A 27,202-nucleotide genomic window follows, 5' to 3' on the forward strand; every position below is an offset into this window, starting at 1 on the left:
CCACAGCTCCAGGCAGCTGGAGAGGAGAGCGTGGGGAGGTCAGGGCTGTGCCTCTTCTCAATGAACATGGGAAGGTGATGAGAGGTTGGCTGGAAACTTGAGGAAAGCTTCCTCAGTGTCTGAATGGGCTCTTCATCCCAGCTACCACTACAGCTCTGGTTTAATAAAAATAGGTTTGTAATGTTGGTGTTGCAGAAAGCACCTGTATTACACAGCAGGGCAGGGGAAGGTATCAGTTTTATTTCAATATTTTATGGTAAGGGAGGACATTCAGAGTTGATGTGTAGGCTTTGATGTCCTTGATGGAAGTAAAGTCACGCATCAAAGAGGAGGGGGGCAATAAAACAAGATGAGGTATTTCACCAGATGAAGAGTTCTGTCCTGAGACAGCTGTCACCTCTGAGTCCCCTTCGTGCTTTCCATATCCAATCACCTGGAAAAAGGGACCAGGAGAGAAATTGGGATCTCATTCAGGCTCTGACAATTAACTTGAGATGCCAAAATGCAGTTCTAACAAGAACACTACTTATAAATGAAGAAAATGTGGATAACCAGAGTAAAAGTTACATCACAGATCTCCTCTCCCACACTCTTAGTGCACTCTGCTCCTTGAAGGTGGCAGCAGGAGCTGACAGACACTCACATGTACACTGAGCACTTTCCTCTGGTTGCTTCTGTGGTCTTGGAACCAGTTGACCAGGTCTGCTTGTGTGATAGACTTGAGAGCTTCAATCTGAAACCCACAGCAAGGAGGTTTTAGCAGCACAGTGGCAATTCAAATCACTTTAAACATAAAAAATATTTCCTCTGCGACCTCTACTCCACTGGATAAAAGAACCTTTTTAAAAGAACATGTAATTTTAGAGCCAGTGTGTCACTAGTAGCATAAATCCCATTTATGTTTTTGAAACTTCTGCAAGAGCAGTGTGGTTTTTGTGTGCCACAGCTGCAGGACACCCACCTCCCGTGCCAGCCTGTCAAACAGGTACTGCTGGGTCACCACTTCATTCCAGTTCCTGTCCACTTCTTCCCCAAGGTGGGAGTCTTCACATTCCTTCAGTTTTATCAAAGCTGTTACCTACATGAGAAAAACAGAATTAGCTTTAATGGGGTTAAAACTACCTTAAATTTAGCATCACAGTCACTGCAGTTGAGAGAAAAGCTGAATTACATTAATAAGGTGGCTCCTTGCTTTTGGAGCTTTACTGCAAATGGCCACAGAATGGATGTTTAGGGAACAACAGCAGAACAGAGCAAGAGGCAGATTTTAAAAGGTGATGCCTTTGTCCAGAAAACCTCAGAAAATTACCAGATAGCTGGAAGTGAATCAGGCAGCTCAAAGAAGAGCTTTTTCAAGATGATGGTTTACCTGGGTGTTAAATGCCTCTTCAGTTAAATCCTTGATTTTCTCTTCAAAGCAAGAAAGGAACTCCTCTATTTTCCTGTCAACCAATTCAGAACTAAAAGAGAAACCAATAATTTAATTAGGCAGGAAAAACCAAACAAAAAAAAATTTCCACAAATTATTAAGGGGTAAAGTAAGAGCCCCCATATGATGAGGAAGGGACAGGCTCACTGCTGTTATCCCCTGAAAACTCATCTGAGAACACCTGGTGGTCAGTTTGTGCAGTGCTCTCATTTTCAGCTGTGCCCAGGTACCCCAGGAGCTGTGATGCTGCTGGGGTCCTGCTCTGCTGGGGTCCTGCTCTGCTGTCCCCAGCTGCAGCCCTGAGCCCTGCAGACTTTGGGGCTATAGGACTGAAAGAAAATGTGATGTGATAGATTCCGAGGTTTCTGACACATTGAAACCCTCACTGATGACAAACACCTCAGTAGTGGAAGTGTCCAAATGTAAAAATCAGATGCAGCAGCACTGTGCTAATTAAGTTTTCACTGACACTGTTATTTTTCACAAGTGGCACATTTTTCATAAAACCCTTCAACTCTGGCAGGTCAAATGCTTGCAGTTCAAAGGCCCAGGTTTGAACAGAACTGTAACAGTGCTGTGCCTGCTGAACATGAGCCACAAGAACAGCTAGACAGGATTTGAACTCTCCTGGCAGAACAGCTTCAAAAGGGCAGGGGGATATTTTACTTAGTCTTGAGATTACTTTTCACTATTCAAGTCACGATCACTGCAGTTTTCAGAAACCTGAGGCTACTGTTTTATTCAGGTGCTGGGTTTGAATCAGGATGTTGTGACTGTCAGCAGTGTCCCTTCTGACATCCCCTTGAATTAAAAAATCCCTCTGATTTGTGGCCTTAAACAGGAGGGAAATCTCACCTGGGAGCAAGTGACTCCCACAGCCAGGGCTGGGAGTGGTGAAGAACTTTCCCCACAGAGCACTTACTTGTATTTAGTTGCCTGGGTTGCCACTGTGACTGAGAAGCCAAGAATCCCAGAAGTGTTCCTGCAGGTGGGGTACACGTGGTAGCTTAAAAGAAAAAAGGACACAAGCACAATTAACTTTTCATTTACAGGACATGCTGCAAGATAAAATAGTGTTGGTACTTTAGACAGAAAAATGTGAGATTTAAATTTGCAATAGTCTTATTTTCTTTATTTTCTGCATTGCTGCTTTTCAGTGTTTCCTCAGCTTTAGGAAATCCTTTTAAATTGGGAGTGTTTGTATTGGGTTCCTGCAAACTCATCCAAGCAGAGTGAGAGACCCAGAGCTGTGAAAAGCCTGCTCCAGTTTCCTGAGGTAGCAGGGTGCCTCTGAGGGAGGCTGCTCAGCACCACAGAGCTGCTGTGAAAACAGCCCTGGGGAAGGGGGGCTGAGTGTGGAAGTGCAAGGAACAACTTTATGCTGAATAATTCTGAGTTAACACACTGGTAATGGATGCAATTCTTACAGAAGTCAAAAGCAACTTGGTTTGCACCTCGTATTGATGGGTGCTTTTGGTTTTGAAATGTTGATGTTGCTGTTTCCATTACAGTAACTGAGGATTAGAATTCCTCCCAGTGAACTCACCCAAGGGTCTGCTTGGTCCTCAGGAAGTCAAAGCAAGGCTCCTCCATGTGCATCTGAAAGAGCACAAAGGTACAGCAGAGGTGACACTGCCTGCAGCCCCTCGAGGGCTCCACACAGAGCAGGGGGACACTGAAGTGCCCCTGGCCAGCCACAACCACAGCATTAAGAGAGCTCAGTCCTGTGGGCTGGGAGCTACAGAACAGTCTCCTGTGGTGTCCATCACTGCAGCACCCCAACATTGCAGCCAGGGGCAGCAACAGAAAACTGGGGGCCAGTCAGCCCTGTGGCCTCAGCTCCAAGCAGTGCTCAGGGGAGACACAAACACAAACTTACCACAAGCAGCTCCATCAGGGTGTATTCCCTCAGGTTCCTGGCACCTGACTGGAAAGAGAATGAAGAATTTAGGGTGGGTTTCATGGGATTGCTCAGGCCAAGGTGACTTGTGGCACACACCTCAGCCTGGCCTGCAGCACTGAGGGACAATTCACAGCAGGGACAGGTGGGAAGTTCTGGTTTTCCCTGAGGGGACAGGCCCAGCCCAGCACCCAAGATCAGAGCTGGGGACACCAGGAAGCCACCACAGCACTAACCCAGCTCCCAGCACTAGTACAGGAAGGGAGGTGCTGCCTTCAGGGAACCCCCAACTTGGATTTCAGGCTCAACTCACCTGGGTTGAGCCTTGGGGCACAGGGCCTGTGCTCACAGGAGGTGTGTGTGTGTGTGTGTCCCCTCTGTGACATCCCTGAGCAGAGCCTGCTCTCAGGGAGGGGTGCTGCAGAGGAGCAGGCCAGCCCAGCACACAGTACCTGGTAATAGACTGTCACCTCGGAGTTGGCGTCGCCCTTGTTCAGAGTTTTCACCTTACACAGCAGGTGGGTGTTGGGCAAATCCACCACCCGGAACTGCACGGGGCAGGGATGGGCCAGGGGAGCAAAGTGGAGCTTTCTGGGGGGAGCACAAACAGCACAACTTCAACACCTGTTCACACCTTGGCCACAACCAGAGCACACCCAGACATTTACACACTTGGTCTGACATCATTTTCCCCTTCCCCAAACCAGAACTGTCTGCTCAAACTGCCACCATCAACAGGCACCTCCTGCAAACACCAGAGGGAAGAAGGGAATCTCTCAGCACTCCCACTCTAACTCCCTCCTCCAGAAAAGAATCTTATCTTGATTATAGTTTCCATATAATAAGCAATTAAAGAGTCAAGAGATACTCACTGAACAACATAATTCAGGAAATCCTTTGCTTCCTAGGGAAGAAAGCAAGCATCAGCTTTAGTTAGAAGAGAATTATTACCCCAGTTCACAACCACAGACCCCAGGGTAGCACTTGAGTGAGCCCCAAGCAAAGAAGAGCTGAGCTGTCCTGCTCCCTGCATCCCTGCATTCCTACATCCCTGCTTCCTCACATTGTCCCCAGTCCCTCCAGCCTTCTCTGCACCACACTGCAGAGTCTCCATGCTGCTTTCTGCACTTCTCCAGAAGGAGAAGGCACAAGCCAAAGAAATAGCACCAGTTATCCTTACTCCATGTGTTTGGCACTCAATGAGATTTAACCAAACCATGCAGGTAAATTCCCAGGATAAATGTGCTCTGAGGGAAGCCTCCTCCTGTGGCACCACTGTGGGAATTTCTCCTTATCAAATATATCAATACACCAAACAATATAAAACATGGTGGCAACAGGAGAAATAGATTACAGACATCTACTACATTTTTTTCCTATCAGCAGTTTAAATCCAAATTCCTGGAAATTTCTGTTCAAACTGGCAACTGTGGACTGCCATTGGCTTGTCCCCATGAGCACTCCTGAGGTGCTGGAGGCGAAGCTGCCCAGCACCCACGGGACTCCAGACTGCCAGAGCAGAGGCAGCACCAGAGTTCAGTGTGGTAAATCCCAGAGTGAGCAGTGGCACTGGCAGGGCTGCACTCACCCTGCTGGTGAAGTTGCCCTGCACGAGCCCCTCCACGAAGAGCTGTGACTTGAAGGCGCTGACGAAGGCGGAGAGGGCGTCGATGGAGAGCCCCTTCATCAGCGTCTGGTACTTGTCGATCATGGACCAGCGGCCGTGCTCCAGGATCAGCAGCCGCACGTCCCTGCAGGGAGCACAGGCAGGGCTCACCAGAGCTGCTGCATGCCAGAGATGCCACTCCAGATGCAGACAGGGACAGGGCTCCAGAGCCCATGGCCGGCTGTGCCCTCCCCCAGCAGCTGCTGCTGGCTCCAGGTCACTGTGGGACAGTGGCTCCTGGCCACACGTCTGCCCCGCTGCTGCAGGGCTGCTGTGTCACAGACACATTTTCTGAAAAACCCTTTCCTTAGGATTTTTCCTCTGAGAAGCTGGGAGGCCTCAGGAACAAAATGTAAACAATGGTTATCTGCTGCTGTGGAATGCAACAGGTGCATCTGGGATTGGTCTCATGTGGTTGTTTCTAATTAATGGCCAATCACAGTCAGCTGGCTCAGACTCTCTGTCCAAGACACAAGCTTTTATCATTCATTTTCTATTCTTAGCCAGCCTTCTGATGAAATCCTTTCTTCTATTCTTTTAGTATAGTTTTAATACAATATATATCACAAAATAATAAATCAAGCCTTCTGAAACACGGAGTCAGATCCTCGTCTCTTCCCTCATCCTTGGACCCCTGTGAGCACGGTCACACTGCTGGGCTCCCTAAGCTACAGCAAAGCCTGCACACAGCCCTTGAGCACAGAGCAGGGATCCCTGAGCCCCTCAGCTCAGCCTCAGCCACTGCTGCCCTCCCCAGAACTCACTTGGCCAGAGTCTCGGGTTTAATGAGGATGTTGTAGTATGTTTTCTTCAGCTGCTCTGTTATCATTTCAAAAACTGCTGGAGTAAAGCTGAAGTCAGACAAGTAATCGATGATGAGCTGAAATAGAAGCTGTAAAGAGAACAGTTTCAATTGGGGTTTTTGTTGGTTTAATTTAATGCTGTACAATAATATAAAATTATCATTAATAAAATTATCATTATTGAGACATGGAGCATTACTAAAGCACATTCCTCCCTTCTGACAGATGGTCTTCACTAAACAATTCTATCCCAAATGACTGTTTCAGAAGGGCAGTGCTTTTACACAGTGAATAAGCTCAATATCCCAAATCAATAGGAGTTTCCACATTCTATTGAAACCAATCTAGCCTGGAACCCCCAACATTTCTGTATTCAATATTCCATTTTTTCCTTTTACAGCTGACCAGCACAATGACATCACAACAGACACATCATTCAGGATTAAATAAGAGAATATTCAGACCCTGCTGCTTGTATATTTGGCTTTTTCTGTTAAAACTCCTATTAATAAGTCTGACAAGTGATTAATGGTCTTAAAGCTCCAGCAAAGCTCTTGCAATAGAAGTTAATGGTTGTCTCCTCTTCACTGTGTGTCCTCTCTGTGCCTGCCATGTCTTACATGAATTTAGGGAATGGGAACAGGGATCCCCCAATCCTCTCAGCAAGCCAACACAGAAAATCTGCACCCAAAATGATCATGTTCAGAAGCTGGATCTCCAAAGTCAAATTGAAACCAAAATCTCTTTGCAGACACCCTTCTCCAGACATCATGCAAATAGGCACAACTTAGAGATAGAAAGGCTCCAATCCTCTTTATGGCCATGGGAGACACAAAGCTCTTTTTATAGGAAAGGTTGTTAAAATTTTAATGGAGATACAGTTATTACTTAAAAGGAAGATTTAAGTCAGCCTGAAGTCAGTAATTTGAGCTTGTGTAAGTTCACACAACTCCTTCTTTATACATGCAAGCACAAGAAAAAAGCAGCACATTTGCTGCATTACCCTGCCAGGGACTAATTTTTCTATTTAAAACACCTCATGCAACCATTCACAGCTCCAGAAAAGCACACACACTGCAAAGCTGCAGGCATAACAGCAGTGAGGAGAGGAGCAGAGCTTACAGGTAGTTTGTGATTGAATCCTTTCACTCTGATGATCAGGCCATACTCTCCAGCCACCAGCTTGTACTCCAGCTGAGCCACGTCTGCTTCATAAGCTGGTTCCCCCAGGTTGTGGGAAAGGATGTTTACAAATGTATCAAACAAGATTATGCTGGAGGGAGAAAAGGGCAGGGGGTTAAAAAGAAAGAAATAAAGGATGGACTAAATATGAAAGTTAAGCCCGATGAGCTTGATAGTGCATGCAGTGAATTCCAACAGAAATGGAATTTGTGTAAAATGAGATTCAAAAAGAAATTTTTCCCAAAAAAATAGAAATAGAGAATGCAGGTTTCCCTTTGGGCAAAAAGCACATGACACTATTTAAAAATGATCTGGACATCCAGCAATGTGTCAGGATGTCCTCGAAATGTGAAAAATTCCAGCTTCACAAGATTTAAGGTTTCTTCAAGGTAAGAATGCACATTTTAACAAGACAATACTCAAAACATGGAAAAATCACAGCAAATGAAATTGTTTCACTTTGTGTAAAGGCCTGGAGAACAGATAGACTCAGTCATGCTCAATACTTGAGTAATGAGATGATTGTGTATCTACCAAGATAAAATAATAATAATAATAATAAGCTAGAGCAAAGCAGGCTACACAACCTGGAAACTGCAGTCCCTGCTTTCAGGTTTTTGTTATTGCCTGGATTCCAATGCAAAGATTAAACTAACACACCTCCTGAAAACAGATTTAAAAAGGCTTTCCCAAAACGTGCTTTGTGCAAGTTTTGGCAGGCTCATGACAACAGCACTGTGACAGTTTACAAGTGGCAATCTCAGCCTGGGGCAAGCCAAGTGCAGCAGACCCAGGAGTGCACCCAGAGCTCTGCCTGACCCCAGCTGCTCTCCCAAGGCTGCTGCAGCCTCTTCTCCTGCTCCTGCAGGCTCCCAGGATGCTGGGACACGCTCAGGACATGGCTGCAGGCTGATATTTTCAGGAGCAGCTCCTTCTCTGAGCACTGCTGCTGTCACATTGCTTTTCCCCAGGCCTGCCCTGGGGAATATCACCATGAACTCCTTACACATCTGTTGGCTGCAGGCAGGACCTGCTGCAGAACCACCATCACCAAACTGCAGATAAAACCACAAGGAAGGTGGAAGGATGTGAGAAAAGGACACCTTATTCTATTCCTGCTTAAAATGAAAGTGTCTTCCCAGTTTTTCACTAGGTATGGTAGTTTAGTTACTCTGCAAGGTAAGCATAAGTAATAGAATCCTCACTTCTCTGCAGACTGCTGTATCAATGGAGAGATCAGATGGAATCGAACATAACCTGGGGAGGAAAAGGAAATTTCAATGAGCAATTGTACAGAAAGTGACAACTTTCTGAACTCAAATATATTTTCATCAAGCTGCTCTTTGGTGACAATTCGACTTTAATGAAAATGGTCATTCATGTATAACCCTTTTTTTCTTATTTTAAGTCATCATTAAATGTCTTCTCCTTATTCCAAAAATCTTTCCTTTGAAGTACCAAATATTGGAAAACAAAGCTGTGCTTTGCAGAATACTCCCATGGCATGACCACTATAAATAGAAAAAGAAAACTTCACAAAACATCTGTTTAAGAGACACTAAAAACTGTGACATTCTGCCTGAAAGCAGCAATATATTTTACACCCCTGTCTCTGATCCAGGCTGTATTTTTCTCTTTCTGCAGAAGAGACTATGTCCCTTCTAATTAAAGTGCTCCTTCCTTCTGAAGCCCCTGTCTCAGCAGCATCTGCCCAATCCTGTCCCCACACAGACTGTTCAGAAGTCAGTAAATTTCAGTGATTCCACTTTTCAATATGAGGTATCAGCAGGGTGTCTTTGTTGCCTTAGCTCACCTGCTTCTCTTTTATTGTAGCTAATAAACATATCAAAAGGACCATGGAAGAGCTGACAGCAAGTTTAAATGGTGAACACTACCACGGATTATTTGCCTTCAAATCAATTCCAGCTGGTAAAAACAGGGTCTTGCTATTCAGAAAGCCCTCAGGCATTTACCTTTTGGGATTTTGAATTTATCATCCTTCCTGTACCAGAGACAGCCTTGTTGTGTGCTGAGTGTTTTGACTGGATATTCTGTCTCGGGGCAGTCAGAAACTTTCAAAGCAAAGTCGGTGGCTAACAAGGAGAAAAAGCACACCAAAACCACATGTTAGTGTGTTTCACAGACACAATCAGGCTAAATTCATCCAAGTCTTCAAAAGTATCAAAAAATACATTTTTCCCCTCTAGTTTTTCTGAATTATTTGTGACAGTACTTTCCTGCACCCAAAGAATACCTTTTTCACTTCCACACCAGAACAGTGGCTGAAGCAGACCAGAAGTGGAGGCATCACATTTCCATCCAGGACACAAGTCCAGGCTTTCATTTCTTTTGCTTTTGGCAACAAAGCCAGATGGTATTTAGATGCTTTCAGAAACAGGAGGATTAAGCAAATAAAATTCTCTTCTAAGGTGTCTGAAGCTCTGCATTAACTCCCACTGACTGTGAGGCCTGCTCTGTTATGGATATATCATCTGTAATTTTATATACCTTAAAATAACTCAGTTCTTAAGCTTATAAATAAAAGAAGAGCAAATAAAATCCAGCTGAACAGAGTGCTCATGTTTTTTTAATTTGTAAAAACCGGTTGATACCAGTTTAGGTTGTTTTTAAACCACAGCAAATTCTCAAATAAATCACTGGGGAAGATTTCACTCATGCCCAGGTGCCTTACCTATGTATTTGTTCTCCTCTGGAAGGTGTAAATCCGGATTTAACTCAAAGTCACTGTCCCATAAATCACTCCAGTAGCTGTCAATATCTGTTACAAGCCATGAAATGCATTAGTTCAACAGGAAGGGAAGGCCATCCTATTTCCAGACATCTTTTCCTAATCTCCAGAAAGATCTGCAGAATCACAGCAGTTTCTTAACATCCCCCCATTCCTCAGGACTCTTTCTAAATCCCTGCCTACAAAATCTTCTGGAGCAGCACTGGAGCAGCCCTATTAAAAAGCAAATCAAGTCTGCCTCAGTAACCCAGCTCCCCCCACAGCCTGTGCTCCACTGCTGTTCCTTCCCTGAATGGCAGCCCAGTGCAGCTCACTGGGACTCTGCCTCCCAAAGAAACTGCACCAGTGGGAATCCACTGGCAGCAAACAAAGAGCAGGTTTGGGTGGCACAGAGACTGATGGGGAGCTCAATAAAGCACTGAAGATTCATTTCCCCCCTTGTATTTCGTGTTGTCATCCTTTCACTTCCTCTAATGCGGGAATCAGAGATTCTCAGCTCTGCTGCTGTTTTACCTTCCATGCTGTACTGAGTCCCAAACCACTTCTCTTTGAGGTGACACTGGCCTTCGTTGGCAGCAGACAGCAAAACCAGGTTGGCTCTCTGAGGGCTGAGCTGGTTCAGGGCATCAGCAATGATCTGCAAGTTCCAGACAATAGTTCAGTTCAAATGCAGCTGACTGCCTGAGCCAGCAAAGATTTCTCACTTGGAATGTAGGAAGAACAAGAAAAAACAAGCTTACAAAACAGATTTGCTTTCTGAATACAACAAGTGTTTCAATTAATACAAAACCTGTGCCTGCATTATGTTTAATTACAAATGCCTGTATTACACAGCATGCACATGTTTTCCTTACATCAAAACATATAATCAGAGTTCAAAGAACATTTACCTCTGGCTTGTATTCAAACAAGAGCTGGTCTCCTGTCAGAAAATCTTCCTTCTGAAACAACTGCATGTTCTCACAAAGGTTTTCCACATAATCAACTGGATCTGTCTGCAAGCAAAGAAATAAAGCTATTTGTCACATAATTTGAAACCCAAGATACCCATTTTCTGTTCTGAGAAGAGCTTGACTAGTCAGATATGTTGAGCATGTGTCGGATGCTGTGCTTGTTACAGCGTTTCGTTTCAGTTATTAAATTAAATATGTTTCATAATCATATCTAATGTTCGGTCTCCTCTGAGAATCCTGACATTTCAGACACATCATCTTTGGAGAAAAAACCTTGATTATGCAGTTTACAGGCATGAAATCTACTAAGTTAAAGACCCAGCAGAAAGCACTCCTTGCCTCCAGGGGACACAAGCACAGCCCTGCAGCAATTCAAGATCTAAAGTGACCTGGAAAGCACAAGGCAAGGAACTGCAGCTGCTGCACGAGGAGCTCTGGCTCTGCTCCTTTCCCCAGCCATGATTTAACTCAAAGTCATGATTTAACTCTGCTCCTTTGCCCAGCCATGATGTGCAGGGTGAGGAGGGGGAGTTCTCCTGTTTGAACATGAAATACATGCTGCTCTTAGCAGGGTAAGGCTGCCTGGAGGACCAGGCTGCTCAGCTTCTTGCCAAGCGCTTTTGGGGTGTTTGCACCAGGTAGCACAGGACTGAACAGATCCTGGGGCAGACAGAGAGCACAGGACACCTGGAAAGAGCTGAGTCTTGGAAATGTAGTGGGAAACATGCCCAAGGATTTCCTAGAACACCAAACACCTGAGGAAACATTAAACCTCTCCTAGGCACCCCCTAAGCATTCATGCTAGCCCTGCCTGTGAGACCATCATTCCTTAGCACAGCTCCATCCACCAGGCAGAAAACTGGGGTGCCATGGCTAAGTCATTCTTCTGCCCCTGGGATTCATTCACAAGCCTGTCACAACAGCACACACACATCTATGTTCCTGCTGTATGGAGTATTTCTATGGATGGATTTGTTTTCCCAAAAGGAAATTTCAGTGCCATTCAAAGAAAAAAACCAAGTTACCTAGTAAGAAACAGAACATGACTAAATGTAGTAGGAGTAAGAAAATCTAAACTGAAAGAGCCTACCTAGCAGGTAAGGAATGAAAAATCAACATTTAATTCTGTTAGGGAAAAATCCCAATATTTCTCTGCCTAGAATACATCTCCTTTCAGCAAAGTACAGCCTCATTAAGTGCACAATGTATTTCTTCTCAAATAGAACTTTGAAAATGTGTTTCAAAATTAAAAAGTAATTACTTTTCATGGTTTACCTATTTCAGAACAGAGGATAAATACCTGTTCCTGGTAGTGAAATTCATTAGCTTCAATCTTTTGTATTTCTTCCCATATTCTGCAAAGGAGGAAGAAGATAATAAAAGTGGATTTTCTCCAGTATTCCACAACATTTTCCAAGAATCTTAAAAAAGGAGCCTTCTAGGAAAGGCATCAATGGTGGGATGGATGATTCATTCAGGTACAAGACACAGAAGCCAATATTAAATGCACTTCCCAAAATGGCATTTCTCAGAACTGGCAGAAAGTTCTTCCATTTTCCAAAGAGAAAGTTAACTAACAAGTGTCAAAATCTGATACCTAATTAATATAAAGGCTAACACAAGAACACCCAGTCCTGACTCCCACAGACCTGGCTCAACAAATTCTTTTAAAATGAACACAAAACTGCACCTGAGCTCTACACTAGTTCAGCTTACTAAACTGAAGGAATCACATCACAATAAGTGAAACTGAAAACCACCAAGAAATAAGCATAAACATTTAGAAAAATTCTTTTTAAACTTTTTTAAACGGACATGTTTTCCACACAGACAAGTGTTACTAGTGACTCCCTGTTTATGCTTCAGGAACTCCAGAAAAAGGGCAAACACTACAAATAACAGGAAAATGGAGAAGGACACCACCAGAAATATCTGCTGGAGTGGCAAACGCTTGCCTTTGATCAGGCCCCCTTCTCTGCAGCATCTTCACGTACTGAAACACAACGTGGGCCACCTGCAGACAGAAAGGAACAGATTCATCTTTCCAGCCATTAGGGGAACAGCAGGAAAAACAAGCTGCAGGACACCATACCTCATAGAAGTGCTTGTAACCTTCATCAGTCAAAGTCACAGAAATGCTGAAGATGGAGTAAGTGGAGTTCTGTTCAAACCCCGTCTCTCCATTTCCTCCATACAATGCAAGGGCCCAAAACCTATAGAAGAGTGAAAGGTATTTATTAATTAATCCTTTCATCTTTGTTTGAGCTCAGCTAGAAGCAGTATATCACAGGGTATCTCTATTTCAGAGGCTTTCAATCCATTTACAGTTTACAAAAAGCTTTTCCAGTTTAAGGATGTGACCTCAGGATACAGAATTAAAGGAAAACAGTGAAAAAGTTAAGTAACCTTTTGGAGATCTCAAAGATCAGTCAGAGATACTGCTGATCCATGACTCACAGACAAAAATCCCATTTATTTCTTACTTGGGTTTATCATCACCTCACAGAATATCACTACAAAACTCTGATAAAAAAAGGCAGGCTTGGCCTGCTTTTACATCTATAGAAAATACAAATACACAAAAGAGAGTTTATCTGTATTTGAATGAGATCAAAGCATTTAATAACTGTGCTTAAAAACCACATACTTTTTCCTAAGGAAAGAAAGAACACTGCCTTTGCCTTCGTGTCCCACCAGCCAGGAAATATAATGAAGAGGCTTCACCCTAAGAGAAAGTTTGGAGGAGATTAGATGCCAGGAGGTAACACATTTCACAGAAAGAATTCAAATCACTGGGCTAATGACTGAAATATGCACTGTCTCTTTTTTCAGGGCAAGTTTTGCATTTTCAGGCAGAATTAAGATAATAAGCTGAAAGTGTGGGAGTTCAGAACATAACGACTGATCTGAGTCAGTGAGGAAAGGGAAGTGTATTTGCAGCAGTTGAATTCATTTTTAAATGAATTCAGCTAGGAGACTAGCTGAACCAAAGTAATCAGACAAGTAAATGAGATTCTTTGGTTTGTTGTCAAAGTCAAGAAATTATTCACAGCATAAACAAGGTAGAAGTAAAATGCAGCACAGTGTACCTGTAATACTGTTCTTGAGGAGGAAGGGCCCAAGTGATGGTCAATGAATGAACTTTCCTGATTGGAACAACTGGACACAAATGAATGGATTCATTATAAATATATGTGACAAGACAGAGATAAGAAATTTTACAAAATGCAGAAAGAATAGTTAAAAGGTATTTTAAACCACATAGAATCACTCTACAAAATATCTGGATCACCCAAAGAAAATTTCTTTCAACACTCAGGTATTCAAAACATTTAAATCCATTTCACTTACCTCTGTAAAGCTTGTGAAACTCTGGTGTGTCAAAAGGCTGAGTCAGATGGCCAAAGCTGGGCTTGGGTAAACCACTAAAAAGCAAAATGGAAGTGTGATGTTACTGGCAGGGGTTCAGGGCTACACTGAGATATTCAAAGGCATCAGGACCAGAGCCCTGCAGGACACCAGGAGTCTGGAAAAGGCCCTTTTTTCCTGTTTTTAAGGGTGCAGGCCAGCATCCCCCCAGCCCCAGGGAGGTTCCCTGGAGGCAGCCTGCCCACACAACTGAACAATTAACCCAGAAGTGTGGATACCACCCCAACACCTCCCCTTCCTTCTGTACAAGAGGCACAAAGCCTGATTCTGTACAGCCAAGAACAGCAAACAACATCCTGAGTTCACCCTGCACCCGAGGAATCCTGATGGATTGTCCTGTGGGGCAGGAGGCATGAGGAGGGGAGTGGCCAGGACAGACTAAAGTGTCTCTGAATGGCATTAGGCTCTCACAAGAGCACTTCCAAGCACCACAGAAACAAATCTCTTGCAAAAGGGAAAAAAATGCTTTTCAAGTTAGCAAAGCTTTTGCAGAATCCCCTTTTTAGAGGGCATATTGGAGTGAACCATTAAAAAAAGATTTATTTCTAACCCATTGCCACCCAAGGATGACACTTAAATTCCAGATACGATGTTAATTAATTTTGCTTCTAATTATTTTTGACACAAAGCAAAGATAAGCAATGTGAAATGATAATCTAAGTTTGAATGACTTATCATAAAGTCAAGGCATCAGCACATATTAAGCAAACACTGCTTCAAGTTAGCACCACACAGCTCACAGCCTAAATAATTGTTAAGCAGAAACAAAGTCTTCCTGGAACAATTAACAGTGGTCTTTAATTTTAAAAGTTGCCCTTTTTTTTTCTCAGATAAGAATGTTAATTAACAAATGGTGATTTCCTTTGTTTCTCCAGTAAGGGATTTTTAAAAATGTCATTTTACAAAGAGATAATTTTATCATCTGCAATGTCTTTATGCATCAAATGAATCTTACTTATTTGGGATCTCAGAGAAGATTTCTGTCACCCACTTTTCCAATGTATCCAGTGTTTCTAAAAAAGAGAGAAGAAAGACAGAAATGCAATTTCCTCAAGATCTAAGACAAGTTACCTTATCTCACCAGTTCAGTTATTTCAAAGAGGCTGCAAGTCAGTGTATTTGAAAACTGCAAAGTTCTACATTTTAAACTTCAAAGCTGTTGGTTTGAACCAATTCTTAACATTTGCTGAGCTGTATCTGTGGCCACAGCTCTGGGTTTGTGTAGGGGCTCAAATCCCAGGCTGACACAACTGGGATTTAAAGTTCAGTAGTGTCTGGAGTGACTGCAGAAGGAATTACTGTCTTAGGGATCTACAAAATCACCAGGACTTGCAACTCTTTCCCCGACTCTCTAGATTATACAGAGGAGTTTTCCTCTTCAAACTCAGTCCTGCAGTCCCAAGGATTCCTTCTCCCCATCCTCTTTTCTGAGGAAAGTAAGTCACAAACCAGAAAGGTTTTTTAAAATAAAAACTTTTCTTGTTTAAGCAACCATTCTGAACTCCAGACGTGATGCTGTATATGTAAACAACAGCAGGAAAAAGGTCTGGATGGGGTAGGAGGAGGATTCAATGCTGGATTTGTTTTAACAGAGAAGGAAACACAAAACTGACCTGGCTGGTTTTCAGGTACCACCATTTCCTTCCCAAACACCATAGAAAATATTACAATCCATCACTGGCTGAATGACTATTCAAGAGGCATTCAGCACCCTTACTGTCTAGATCAAAATTAAAAGCAAAGGAGAAGAAAGAATGCCTCTATTATTACCATCTCCATTTTAGAGATGGGAATTGTAATCAGTTTTAGCATTCAACAAAACTCCTCCCTAAACACAAACCATAATCCATTTTAATAGAATTTTTCAAGGTATGGGGGAAAAAAAATAGAACTTCTACTCCTCCTAGACAAACAAGACAATTTGATTGGGAGATTCAGTCACAGTGTCCCCATCACTTGCTGAGGAGTTCCACTCTTGATGGCAGAGAAATCAGCAGCATTAATTCATTTAAGTGGTTTGACTCTTCATTGCTACAAGATTATTTCTGAAATGTTATCTTTGAGATTTTCCCTTCTGTGTTAACATGGAACCCATTCAAAAGGTTTCTCAAGAAGCAGCAGGATGACAATAACACAGCACAATTGCTCAGGTCCTGTTTCATTTGGAAACCAGGCTAAAATCTACATATAAATACCCTCTGCAGGACTGGACAAACCACTGGACTGGCTTGGGCTGCAAAGGCAGCAATGAGGCTGCTCTTAAGGAGAGCTGATGTTACCTTTGGACTGGACAACCAAGGTCATGTAGTGAGCAGAGTAATGGCGCTGCCAGAATTCCCTCAGCCTGGTGTAGGTGTCGATGTTGTTCAGCTTGGGCTCGTGCTTGAGGGTATCTGCATTACCTGCAAACATCACAGGGGAGGCAGGGCCAGTCATCCACACAGCAAGAACACCCCTGGTGAGAATCCACTTCCCTCCCTGGCTCTAATCATGGTAAAGCACATTAAAAATACCTAACAGAAAACTGGAGTGAAAGGAGTGTTAAGTGGAACTGGGTATTTTCTGATTTCTGGTTCCTATCCAAAGGACAGCTGATATTTTTATAACAAGGAAGGCCAGAGTCCTCCTGCATTATCACATCTCCCACAGGTCCAGCTCACTGTGTATTGCCAGCAATTCCCTCACCAATGGAGCTTCCAGAACAGCAGAGGGAAAAGGAGGAGGAAATATAAAGCTCAGTGTATGTCTCCACAGAAATTTATAAAAACAAGTTACACTTCAAAGCTGGTAACTATAATACCCATCAATCACACTGCATTTACAACTCACCAGCACCACAGGGTGAGGGAGAGAGGACTGGACTGTCCAAGAGAAGGACAAATTTCCATTTTGCTCCTTTCACATGGCTGTAAAGGTCTAACTTCCAGAAATTCAACAATGAATTATTTACTTGGAAAAGCCTCTCTTGACAGACAACTAGAAATAATTTATTTTTCCAGGAAATTCTACTAGCAAAAAAACTCAAGCTTCAGCAAGATGGAGATGACTCAGAGAGCACCACCTTTGTGTTAAGAGAAAGTTCCATAATTATACACCTTGGGCACCCAGTTCTAACATAGCAAAAAGCAGTATCAGAAAAAAAAGTATCTTAAAAAGGAGACAGCTGCTTTTATTCCTAACCATTTTCCTGTAAAATGGATAATTGCTTGAACTCTTCTGAACAAGTTTAATGGTTGCTGTGATATGACAGTCCATGTTAGTGTATCTAACCACTCAAACTTCTAAGTGGTTAAAAGTTTAAGTATCATTACCATTTTAGAACAGAAATACAGGACTTACCCCAAAAGAATTTCTTCATAGGGTGTCCAGGCCTGGCAAGACTCCCAAATAACATCTCTTTTCTGTTTGCATCAGAGGGCCTTGCAAGCTGATACTCTGTTAATTATAAGAATTTGCAGTGGCATGCATCAAAGTTTGACATCATGTTCCCACAAAACAAAGCACAAATCCCAGCCAAACTGAAAAGGAGACATATCACACAGATGCAGTCTGGAATTTCTTTTCATATATGAATGCAGTAGTGAAATAAGAAAGTAATAATGAATACAAGAGGAAAAATATAGCTGAGAAGTAAAGAAGGTGTTAGAAGTAAAGGAAGTGTCAAGAAGGAAAAGCATGTAAAGCACCAACTTGTCCTGTCTGAATGCTCTGATTATGTTAAGTTCAATGGGGACAGAATTAATCAATATTATATAGGACCAGGCCCTGCAGTAAGAGCCAGAGAACAATTAAAAATCTGTTTCTACCATATGTCACACAGACCAACCCCTAGCCTAATAATGAAATAAGAAATTGAAGGGTGAACAAGATAAGTTTCTAAAAATGCAGTTTTACAACCACTTTACACTAATCTAAATATGGGGCTCTGCCAAAATCAATTCACCCTCCTGAACTGCATTTTCCCATTCCTGTTTTGCTGGTAATAACAACCATGTACAGCAGAGCTGTAAACCAATTCCTGTGGCTGGGCTCTCCTGCAGCCAGCTCAGCAAGCTGACACCATTTCCTGGGCAGCACATTACCATGGTGTCACTGCAAGGCAAGGACTGCTTCTGCACCACCAAGGTGCAAAATGGCTGAAGCTGTTGAAGAACCACACCTTAACTCAGGCAGGTCCTTGTTTACACTGACTTTTATCTAAATTCAAAGATCAAATCATCCCCTTTCCCTGCCAGAAGACAGATAAAGAAAATGACTTGGAATAAATATTTGACCTAGTTGGGATATGTGCTATTTTTTTCCTAAAACAGTGACATTTTAGAGGCAGTCTGGGAGTATCCATCACATATAAGAAAATCAACACTCCACTCGCTTTTGTGCCTGGTTTAATTTCCTTCTGGGAAGTGACTTTTGAGTTATTCAGGTGTTAGAATAAGGAGACAAGTAAAATCACCTCAACTGATTGTATTAACTCTGCACAGGACTGGAGAGAGCTCTAGGGCTCTGCTGGAGCTAAAGGCATTTTGTTCACTGCAGGGCATCCACATGCTCATGTAACTGCCCTGCCAGTTTCTGCCAAACCACTTCAGATTATTAATTTCCAATTAGTGAAAATGTGAGGGCAAACTCTCATAGTGCTGGCACCACATCCAGTTTTTCTTCCTCTAAAAGCCACTGATAGCTAGCAGCCACAAAGCTTCAATTCAAGAGTTTAATCTCTCTGTAAATTATGTGAAGTTGACTGAAGTGCTTAGAAGGGGAGTCAACACAGAAACCAATAAACAATATTAAAAAGTAGGTTTTGTTTTAAGAAGATGGGCTAAACACACAGGAAAAGATTCTCTTACTTACCACTGTCCACAGCCTCCACTTCTCGATCTATTGCATCCCTGATCATTAATGGGTGAATAAAGAATTGTGCCCACCTATAGAACAGAGAAATTCATATATTTTTCTTTTGTGTCTATTAAACTAGGCCAACCCCCCAGTAATTAAATCCAACATCTACTGTTTTGGTTTACAAAGTTGCATGACTTACTAGGAGCTATGTCATTCTTGACTATCATGTCTTAAAGGAAGACAAAAGCCACCAGAAAGCAAAGGGCAGAACTTCCCAGCTCCAGAGTGGGACTGAATTGGTTGGATGCAGTAGGACATGGGTGCAGGCCTGTCTGCATCACATCCTGAGAATGATCACAACCAGAGGATCACACAAGTGATCCACCTAATCTGCAATCTGGAGCTGACAGGGACCAGTATCAGGGCTTCAGAGGAAATGCCCAGTTGTTCCTCAGGAACAACATGACCACATGGGGAAAGTTTCTTCCTAACTCCAGGAAACAAAATGCTGTGAAACACAAGTTTCTATACCCATTACAATTTTACTATCTACTATAAAAGTCAGCATTGTCATCCAAATAAATTTCTTCTGTATCCTCAGAGAGCAGAGCACTGGAAAGGGAGAGATCTGCAGTGCATGGGGACTCTGCAGAAGGCTGCCAGAGAATTTAATAGTTCTGGTTAATTTGCTGAGGTTTTTTAATGAAAAAGTGAACTGGCTGAAGCAAAAGGTTAGGAGCAATAAAAGGTTAAAAGTAATATATCTGTGATGGAGTTCTATGGCCAGAAGACCCATTACACTGAAGACAACTGAAAGGTGATGTCTTTCCATTTCTTCAGATCCACAAGTGCTTGAATGAGCAGAATTCATCCTCAGCACTCATTTATCTCCTTTGTATGAGAAGCTGTCCTACAGAACTCCTGATTTCTGTTTCCCTCTGCACCAAGCAAGCTGTTGTGACAGATTGCAATTAGATTTTTTTTATTCTTTTACACTTCCAAACATCTTAAAAAGCTGAATTAATCTGCAAATGGAAGCTGAAATTGGCCTAGTAAAGTAAAATTTAGGTTATACTTGGAAAAATGTGCAAATGTGTTGCTCTTATGTCAAAGTAAATTTGCAGTGGAGCCTACTCTGCTCCTGAGATATTTTATGGCATCAAGAGTATTCAGCTATACCCCTGTGAATGAGAAATTCCTCTCACTAAAGGAAACCATGCCAACCAGTGGAGCTCTGTTGTTCCCAAAGCACAAAAGAGCAAGTTAAGCACTTTCTGGCAAAAGAGACATTCAGCAGTGAATAACCTGCCCCGGGTTAAATGCCTCCCTCTGAGACACACATTGTACCACAACTTTGAAGACTGCCTGAAACAAACTAACAATTTAGAAAAAACAGTAACTCTACCAGAACAGACATTTCAAAGGATGAGCCCTGGGATTCTGGGAGCACTTCCCCTCTAATCAGTTGTCACATTGCATAACATTTCTCCTGTCATCAATGCTACCAGTTTAAGAGTGCCAAAACAATCAAAGAGCTGCATGTGTTAAGACTTAAACATAAATCCTACATAATCCCACAGCAAAGAAACCAGCAATATATCCAAAGGGAAACAGCACTTTCCTATATTCAGTATCACTGCTGTAGTGCTATGGAAGTTCAGCAACAGCTTTGATCATCCCAAAATGAAGAACTGGACAAATACACCCAAGCTCCTGAGGCACACACAGGCATTAATTAACACCTAGTCACCATTCACACAAAGTTACCTATCCAGGGCTTCTTTGAAGTACTTCCTCTGCACATCAAACTGGAACACTGTCCTCTCACAGTCCGTCGAGGCGTTGTCACCACCCCCGTGTTTCTTCAGGAACGCATCGAAGCCGTTCTCATCTGGGTACTTCAAACTGCCCATAAAAACCACTGCAACAAAAATCACCAGCAGTGCCAAAATGGCAGCAATCTGTTAATCCTGACTGCAGCTAGAGCAACCCCTCTGTGACTGACCCACAGCCCAGAGGCAGCCTGGCTGATCTGCCCAGTACCTGCTGTAGTTTGCCTCTGACAGTGCCCTCCCAGGCAGGCCTGGCCCCAGCCAGGCAGGAACAGTATTTTGAAACACACCTGGTCAGAAACTTCACGTGGTTTCTGTGTCCACACTACTAATTCATCACCCTTTACCAGGAGACAAAGGTCCATAGCTCCAACCTGGTCTACAGAGCCACAGGTAACATAATTCCCCTCAATTTAATGGGTAACAAATGAAATTGATATAAGCTCATGCACAGCTTGGCAAAGTGTAGGAGACACCTTCTCTCATATTAAGAACTCCTTACTAAGTCAGTATTTGTATAAAATCACAAGCTCATGAAAATAAATTCTCCAATAGCCAAATTAGGAATTGATACTGAATACTTCAGAAATGCAGAGCTACACAGCACCCATTTTGCACTGAAGCTGGAGAAGATGAAACAGGAGCAGATACATACTATGTTCCAGGAAGTGTGCTAATCCAGGCAGATCTTCAGGGTCAGAGAAGCTGCCAACAGCAACACAGAGGGCTGCTGCAGACTAGAGAAAATACAACATTCTCAGTAAAAGCTGCTTCAAGAACACTTCAGGAAAATGACAGAAGTACAAGATGGATCAATTGGGACAGGTACAATAAAGAGGTCTTGTCTGAACACCTAATCACACGTTTCAGACCTCAAGAAAGTTCACTATATATTTTTGCACCCTACAGCTTTAAGTACATACCTGCTTTTCTGAACAACCTCTCTTTCTTGTCTCTTCCTTTTCAGCCAGCTCTTCTAATTCACTGTCGTCAGAATCATTGAAATCCTCATTATCTCCATCACTGTCCTCACTCTCATCCCCCTCATCACACTCATCATCATCTTCTTTGCCATCTTCAATCTCTGCTCCAGAGTCATCATATTCATCACTGCCCTCTTCAGAATCATCATCATTATCCTCCTCCTCCTCCTCCTCTGAAGATGTTGGGGCACCATCCAAGTAATTCAAATCCGAAATCAAAAGTGCACATAAGCCATTCTGCAGTTTGATATACCTGAAAGAATAATTTGGTGCAATGAGTACGTTCATTTCCTAGGTCTGAATTTTCAGAATTGTAAAAATTTCATTATTTCATGTAATACTTAGAGACTGATTTCCTAGTGAAAATCTAATGGTAGCCAGGACTGAGCAGTTTTATAGCAGGAAAGTAAAACATCCTTCTGCTATTCAACAGCTCTAGGAATAAGAAGCAGTTCAGGGCAGTAGCAGAAGCCCTTCTCCCATGAGGTCAAGCTCACTGATTTTGGCTTTTATTCTTCTCTTTGTGAAACATTTAAGCTATTAGCTCTCACTTCATGCACTCAGGACAGGCAAACCTGAATTTCAACCATCTTTTAGGCTTGTCAGGCTCTTGGAAACAGGTGTGATGTGACAAAATGAAGATCTTAGTCTTTACTTGAGCTAGGCCCCAGAGCATTTGATTTGATTTGATTTGTTTTCATCAATGGTTTCTAATAAATGGGGTCTGCAGATGTAGCAGGCAAGTGTTAGAAAGGAGAGAGCTCCTCTGCAGGCTCCACAGAACCAGTGACAGGGAACTGGCTGGGCTCCTATCAAGAAGCAATAAACTCTGTGTGTGTTCATACATGCACAGAAGTTTTTAAACATGTGTCTATACATATAAATAAAACCCCACAAGCCCTCTGTGCAGCATCCTTCTACAACTTTTCACTCTGAGGACTGCAAGCACCAATGCTCTGCACTACAAGAGCCCTCATCAGTATTCATTTACCATCAAATCTCGAACAGAGTCACAATTTATCAAATTAGCCAGAGCATCCCTGCCAGGAGCATGCACCAGCAGCAGAAAGGAAGGAATGCTGGTCCAGAAAATACTTCATCCACCCTATGAACCAGTGTGATGGAGACCTGGGGTATCTGATCCAGCAGAAACACACACAAAAAAAAAAGCAAGCTAGAATAAAATAAATCCATGGTCACATCCCACACTCCCAGAAAAATCTGAGATACAGAGCACAGAACCACAGAAGAGTCTTTGTTGAAAGGGGCCTTTAGAGGTCATCTGCTCCAATCCCCAGTTTGTACCAGGTCAGAACCTTGCCATGTGGACACAGCCCCTGCACTATCAAGTCTATGAAAAAAGCTAATGAGCAGAAGTCTGATATTTGTGTTAAGGTTATGACTAATGACCCAAGGGGAGGTGACAGAGCTTACTCTGGGCCAGGGTTCTGTGATCCTGCACACACCCAGTTTCCCTGCTGCAAGGCTGCTGAGCAGGACTAATCTGCTCTACCCAACAGCAAAATGCATTTTGACTCATTCAAACTCCAGCAGACACTGTGTAACTTGCAGGGATGCTCTGATGAACTGCAGGAGGCACAGAGAGTGCTGGAATATCTGTGAACAAAGTGAATCCTCCTGCATTCTGAAAGCACGTTTGTGAACCATTCCCACCAGACACAAGTCCCACTGCACAACTGCAGCTCTCCTGAATGTCCCAAAACACACACTGAACATGTGGGTGCTTCAGCCCCTGGGCAGCTGAGAGCCAAAGCCCAGAGAGCACCTTCCAGCACCTCCTTGTCCACACACAACCTCTGCCCTGCAGGTTTGCACAGCTCCTGCAGAACCCCAGCACTGGTGTGGAGCAGAGAACAGACCGGGGCTGCTCTTCCTGAGGAACAATGTGCCATAAAGCTGCTCAGCCAGGTGCATCCAGCAGCTCTTGCTGATCCTTTGCACAGAGCCCCATTAAGCTAATGGAGCAGATTATACTAATTTTACATTGCTCATCTGGAGCACCTGGTGTTGCACCCAGGACAGAAAGCAGCAAGGACAAGGATGGTGCTGCTGGAGCCTCTCGGATTTCACTCCAGCAGGATTTAACCAGCTTAGGTTATCCAGAGCACAGGCACCACTGACACAGGTGTTCTTTACTTTTTCCATGTTTCAGTCCAATGGAAAAGGACAAATGTAACTAATATCCACTAGTATGCAAAATACAGGACAAAAAATGCAATGGCATAAGGTAGAAACAGAAGCAAGCACAGTTCAATTGCTTTTTTGAAGGACTATACAGCATTGATGCAAGTGAGGCCAAATTATAAAATAAAATTCAAATTCTTAAAAATACTGCTTAAATCTCCTGAATAAGTTTAAACACGATTGTTCTCACACCAAGTTTTTCTTTGACAATTGTTTAGAAGTCAGTGTTGAAATACATATCAGTGCATGGTAAACACTGAGAGAAATGTTATAATTTCACAAATGACAATAAATACAGGACCATGAAATTCCATACATGGATGAATGTAAATAAAACATACATTTTTGGTTATTTAACTACACAGTTACAGCTCTAATGAGCAAACTTTTAGCATGACAAATATTTTGTCCCAACAAACCCACTTCTGAAAATACATCCTGATATCTACATCAGAGCTCCTTTGGTTTTGTGAATGTTATTTGAGAGGGCAAAATAAGACATTTTCCATGATGTTAAGACTGATGTCACCAGACACAGACACTAAGCCCACAGTGACTGGGCTGCAGCACACATCACTGAAGCATGAAGAGGGGAAAACATGTCAGCACCATCACATCTGTCAGCACCATCACATCACCTGCCAGGACACCCCCTCAGGAGGTTTGGGACACCACACCTGGACACAGGTTCAGTGTGGCTTTGCTTCCAGACACACTGAACTTCTCTTCCATTAGGGCAATGTCTGTGCTCTGTCAGGCTCACTTCACACACATGGAAATCAGTCTGAAAGGATGTTAACTCTGTGCTTCCAACTGAAAAATTCTTTTAAGACTGGGCAGTAAGATTTCTGAAAGATTTTGGTATTAGTTTATGTTATAAGCAAACACTCTCTCCAATTCTCACATGCAGAGGAGGTTCCTGAGCCTCAGAATAGACAGTGACAGCCTTCAATGGATTTCCCAAGCTTCATCCACCAGTGTGCTGCTTCAGGCAGCAAAGGCAGGAGTTTCTTAACCTGACAGCATCAGCACTGTGAGCTTTGCATGAAGACAAGCCTGCCACAAAGTAGCATGACTAAGAATGCCTTCAGGAGAGGCAGGCAGAGATCCGGAGGAAGCAGCAAGGAAGTAGGGCAAGAAGGGAGGGAGCAAGTTTCTCCCTGAGCCAATGGGCACAGCCCTCTTCAGGCAGCCAGCAGGGAATCTCACTGCCAGCCAATGTCACTGCAAACCCAAACTTCAGTTCCAGGCTCAGGCAGCAGATTCTCCACTGGCTGCACAGATTAGACATCATGAAAATTAAAGATAAATTTTAAAAAGCAGCTCGAACAAGGGCTGGATAATCTTCTGTTTTACAGGAAGAAGTTATAACAGTGTCTTTTCAAGAACAGACTGCCTTACAGCATCCAACAAGCTCAACCTCTGCTGGAGTTTTCATCCGAGTCTCTCGCTGGGTCTGGGCCACAGACGCTGTACACTGTGCTCAGGGAAGTTGATCTTTTTCATCACTTTTCGGGGTATTTTACTCAGAAATATTGAAATACAAACACAAACAAAATGGCAGCCTAAAAGCACTTTGCCTCAACTCACAGATACGTTTGCATTTACTTAGAAGCTCATCTAAAACACGAAGAGTACCAGTTCTTAAGTTGGGATCTGCTCTGAAATACTTAAACCGCACTTTGCACTGAAGGCTTTCGGAGAGGAGCTGCCGGGCCGAGGGCTGCGAACTAGCGCTGAATTGGCCATTGCTGTGCCTGGAGGACACCCAGCAGCGAGCAGCCTGGGCACAAGGGCCGATCCTCCCGTCCTGTGCCCGCAGCCCACCCTCAGGACGAACACACCCTCAGGACCGTCAGTCTCCTTTCCTCACAGACAGGCGCCAGCTGCCCGGGCCGCCGGGACCGGCCCGACTGCCATCCCCGGGGTCCCCGGCCCACCCCACCGCCCGGCTGGGCTGCCCCGGCGGCAGCCTGTCCTCCCGCACCCGCCCTCACCGGTACTGCTTGGGGTCGCTGGGGGACTTGACGATGTCGGGGTCACCGAGGTTGTGTTCGGGACCGGCCCCCCCGCGTTCTTCCTCCTCGTCCCCGTGAGGCGAGCGGCCCCCGGCGTCGCGGCCCCCCTCCGCGGCCTGCTGCCCCACCGCAAGCTCCGGGCTGCCGTAGCCGCACGTCGCCTTGTTCCTGCCGGGCATGGCAGCGGTGCTGCCGCTCCACAGCGGCCGGACAACGGCCCGTCCCGGCCGCAAGCCCCCGGCCACGGCCCGCCCGCGGGGACCCCCGGCCGCCGCCGCCGCCCGCCCGCTCCGAGCGAGGGCGGCCGCGAGAATGCGCATGCGCATAGCTGCGCAGTGCTCCCATTGGTGGAGACAAGGCTGCCGGCGTGAGCGGGTGGGGGAAACCATGAATGGAGGAGTGAAGGGGAGGATGTGGCTGCTTTTAAGAATCGGGCGGAGCGGGCAGAGAAATCAGAGGGGTGAGAAAAAGGCGGAAGAGCGGATACAGATTTCGGGGACTGAGCTGTGCGCCGCCACGTTCCAGTGAGTATGACCGCCCGCCGCCTGAGCTGCGCTCCCCTGCTCTCGCCTTGGAATAGTCCAACAGCCAGCTGGCGGAAGCCAGCCTCCTGCCCTCAGCTCCATCACCGATTGGTTGGGCTGGCTGTCGCTCAAGCCTGCAGTGACCAATCAGCTCTCGGGCCGGCTGTCGGCAGCATGGCGGGCTCTGTGGGCCGCTGTTCCCGGGAAGGGAACGAGCAGCGCAAAGGCAGCGCCCACGGCTGCCCGACAGAGACCGCTCCTTGATCTTAGCCTGCCCCTCCGGCAGCTCTCTGCGCTCTCCGGCTTGAGGATATCCTTTCCCCCATCCCACTGCAGTGCCGATGGGGCGGCAGCGGGAGCGCTGCTCTGCCTCTCGGCTCAGGCGCTTCCTGGCGGCGCCGCCGGGATCCTGCGCTTATCGCAGCCTCTCTGCACCGCTCCCGTCCCGCTCCGCTCCCCGCGGTGCCCGGCAACCGGCGGCCTTGGCTGCAGAGGAGGAGCTGAAGGCAAGAGGCCGAGCCGGAGGTACAGGGAAGATCGTTCAACCCGGGTAACTCGGCCTGGATAACTCAGCCTGGGCGCCCTCCTGACGCTCCAGCGCTTTCGTTCTCCACCAGATGGAAGCCAAGACCTTCTCCAATCCCAGGGTTTCTCCATGGCTTTTACCGAGCACAGCACGCTCGGTTTTGT

General features: G+C 44.5%; 1 protein-coding gene across 1 annotated transcript; it reads right to left on the bottom strand.

Annotated features, from left to right (window-relative positions):
• Positions 1 to 219: 219 nt before the first annotated feature.
• NRDC (nardilysin convertase) lies at positions 220 to 26,337 on the bottom strand. The gene is made up of 31 exons (XM_071436715.1): positions 25,968 to 26,337; positions 21,706 to 22,018; positions 21,438 to 21,519; positions 20,718 to 20,871; positions 18,963 to 19,036; positions 17,451 to 17,546; positions 16,391 to 16,513; positions 15,067 to 15,124; positions 14,034 to 14,107; positions 13,772 to 13,841; positions 13,330 to 13,407; positions 12,775 to 12,895; positions 12,638 to 12,696; positions 11,983 to 12,037; positions 10,620 to 10,724; positions 10,243 to 10,366; positions 9,673 to 9,759; positions 8,954 to 9,073; positions 8,186 to 8,237; positions 6,921 to 7,071; positions 5,760 to 5,887; positions 4,918 to 5,080; positions 4,202 to 4,233; positions 3,782 to 3,920; positions 3,309 to 3,356; positions 2,976 to 3,028; positions 2,352 to 2,435; positions 1,370 to 1,460; positions 962 to 1,078; positions 644 to 733; positions 220 to 433 (listed from the first exon to the last, which is right to left on the bottom strand). The coding sequence occupies exons 1-31, from the start codon at positions 26,312 to 26,314 to the stop codon at positions 239 to 241; spliced, it is 3,483 nt and encodes a 1,160-aa protein (XP_071292816.1). The 5' UTR covers positions 26,315 to 26,337; the 3' UTR covers positions 220 to 238.
• Between the last annotated feature and the right edge of the window lie 865 nt (positions 26,338 to 27,202).

The sequence above is a fragment of the Agelaius tricolor genome, unplaced genomic scaffold (assembly GCF_023055355.1).
Source record: "Agelaius tricolor isolate 1412-34295 unplaced genomic scaffold, bAgeTri1.0.p SCAF_11, whole genome shotgun sequence".
Taxonomy (NCBI): Eukaryota; Metazoa; Chordata; class Aves; order Passeriformes; family Icteridae; genus Agelaius; species Agelaius tricolor.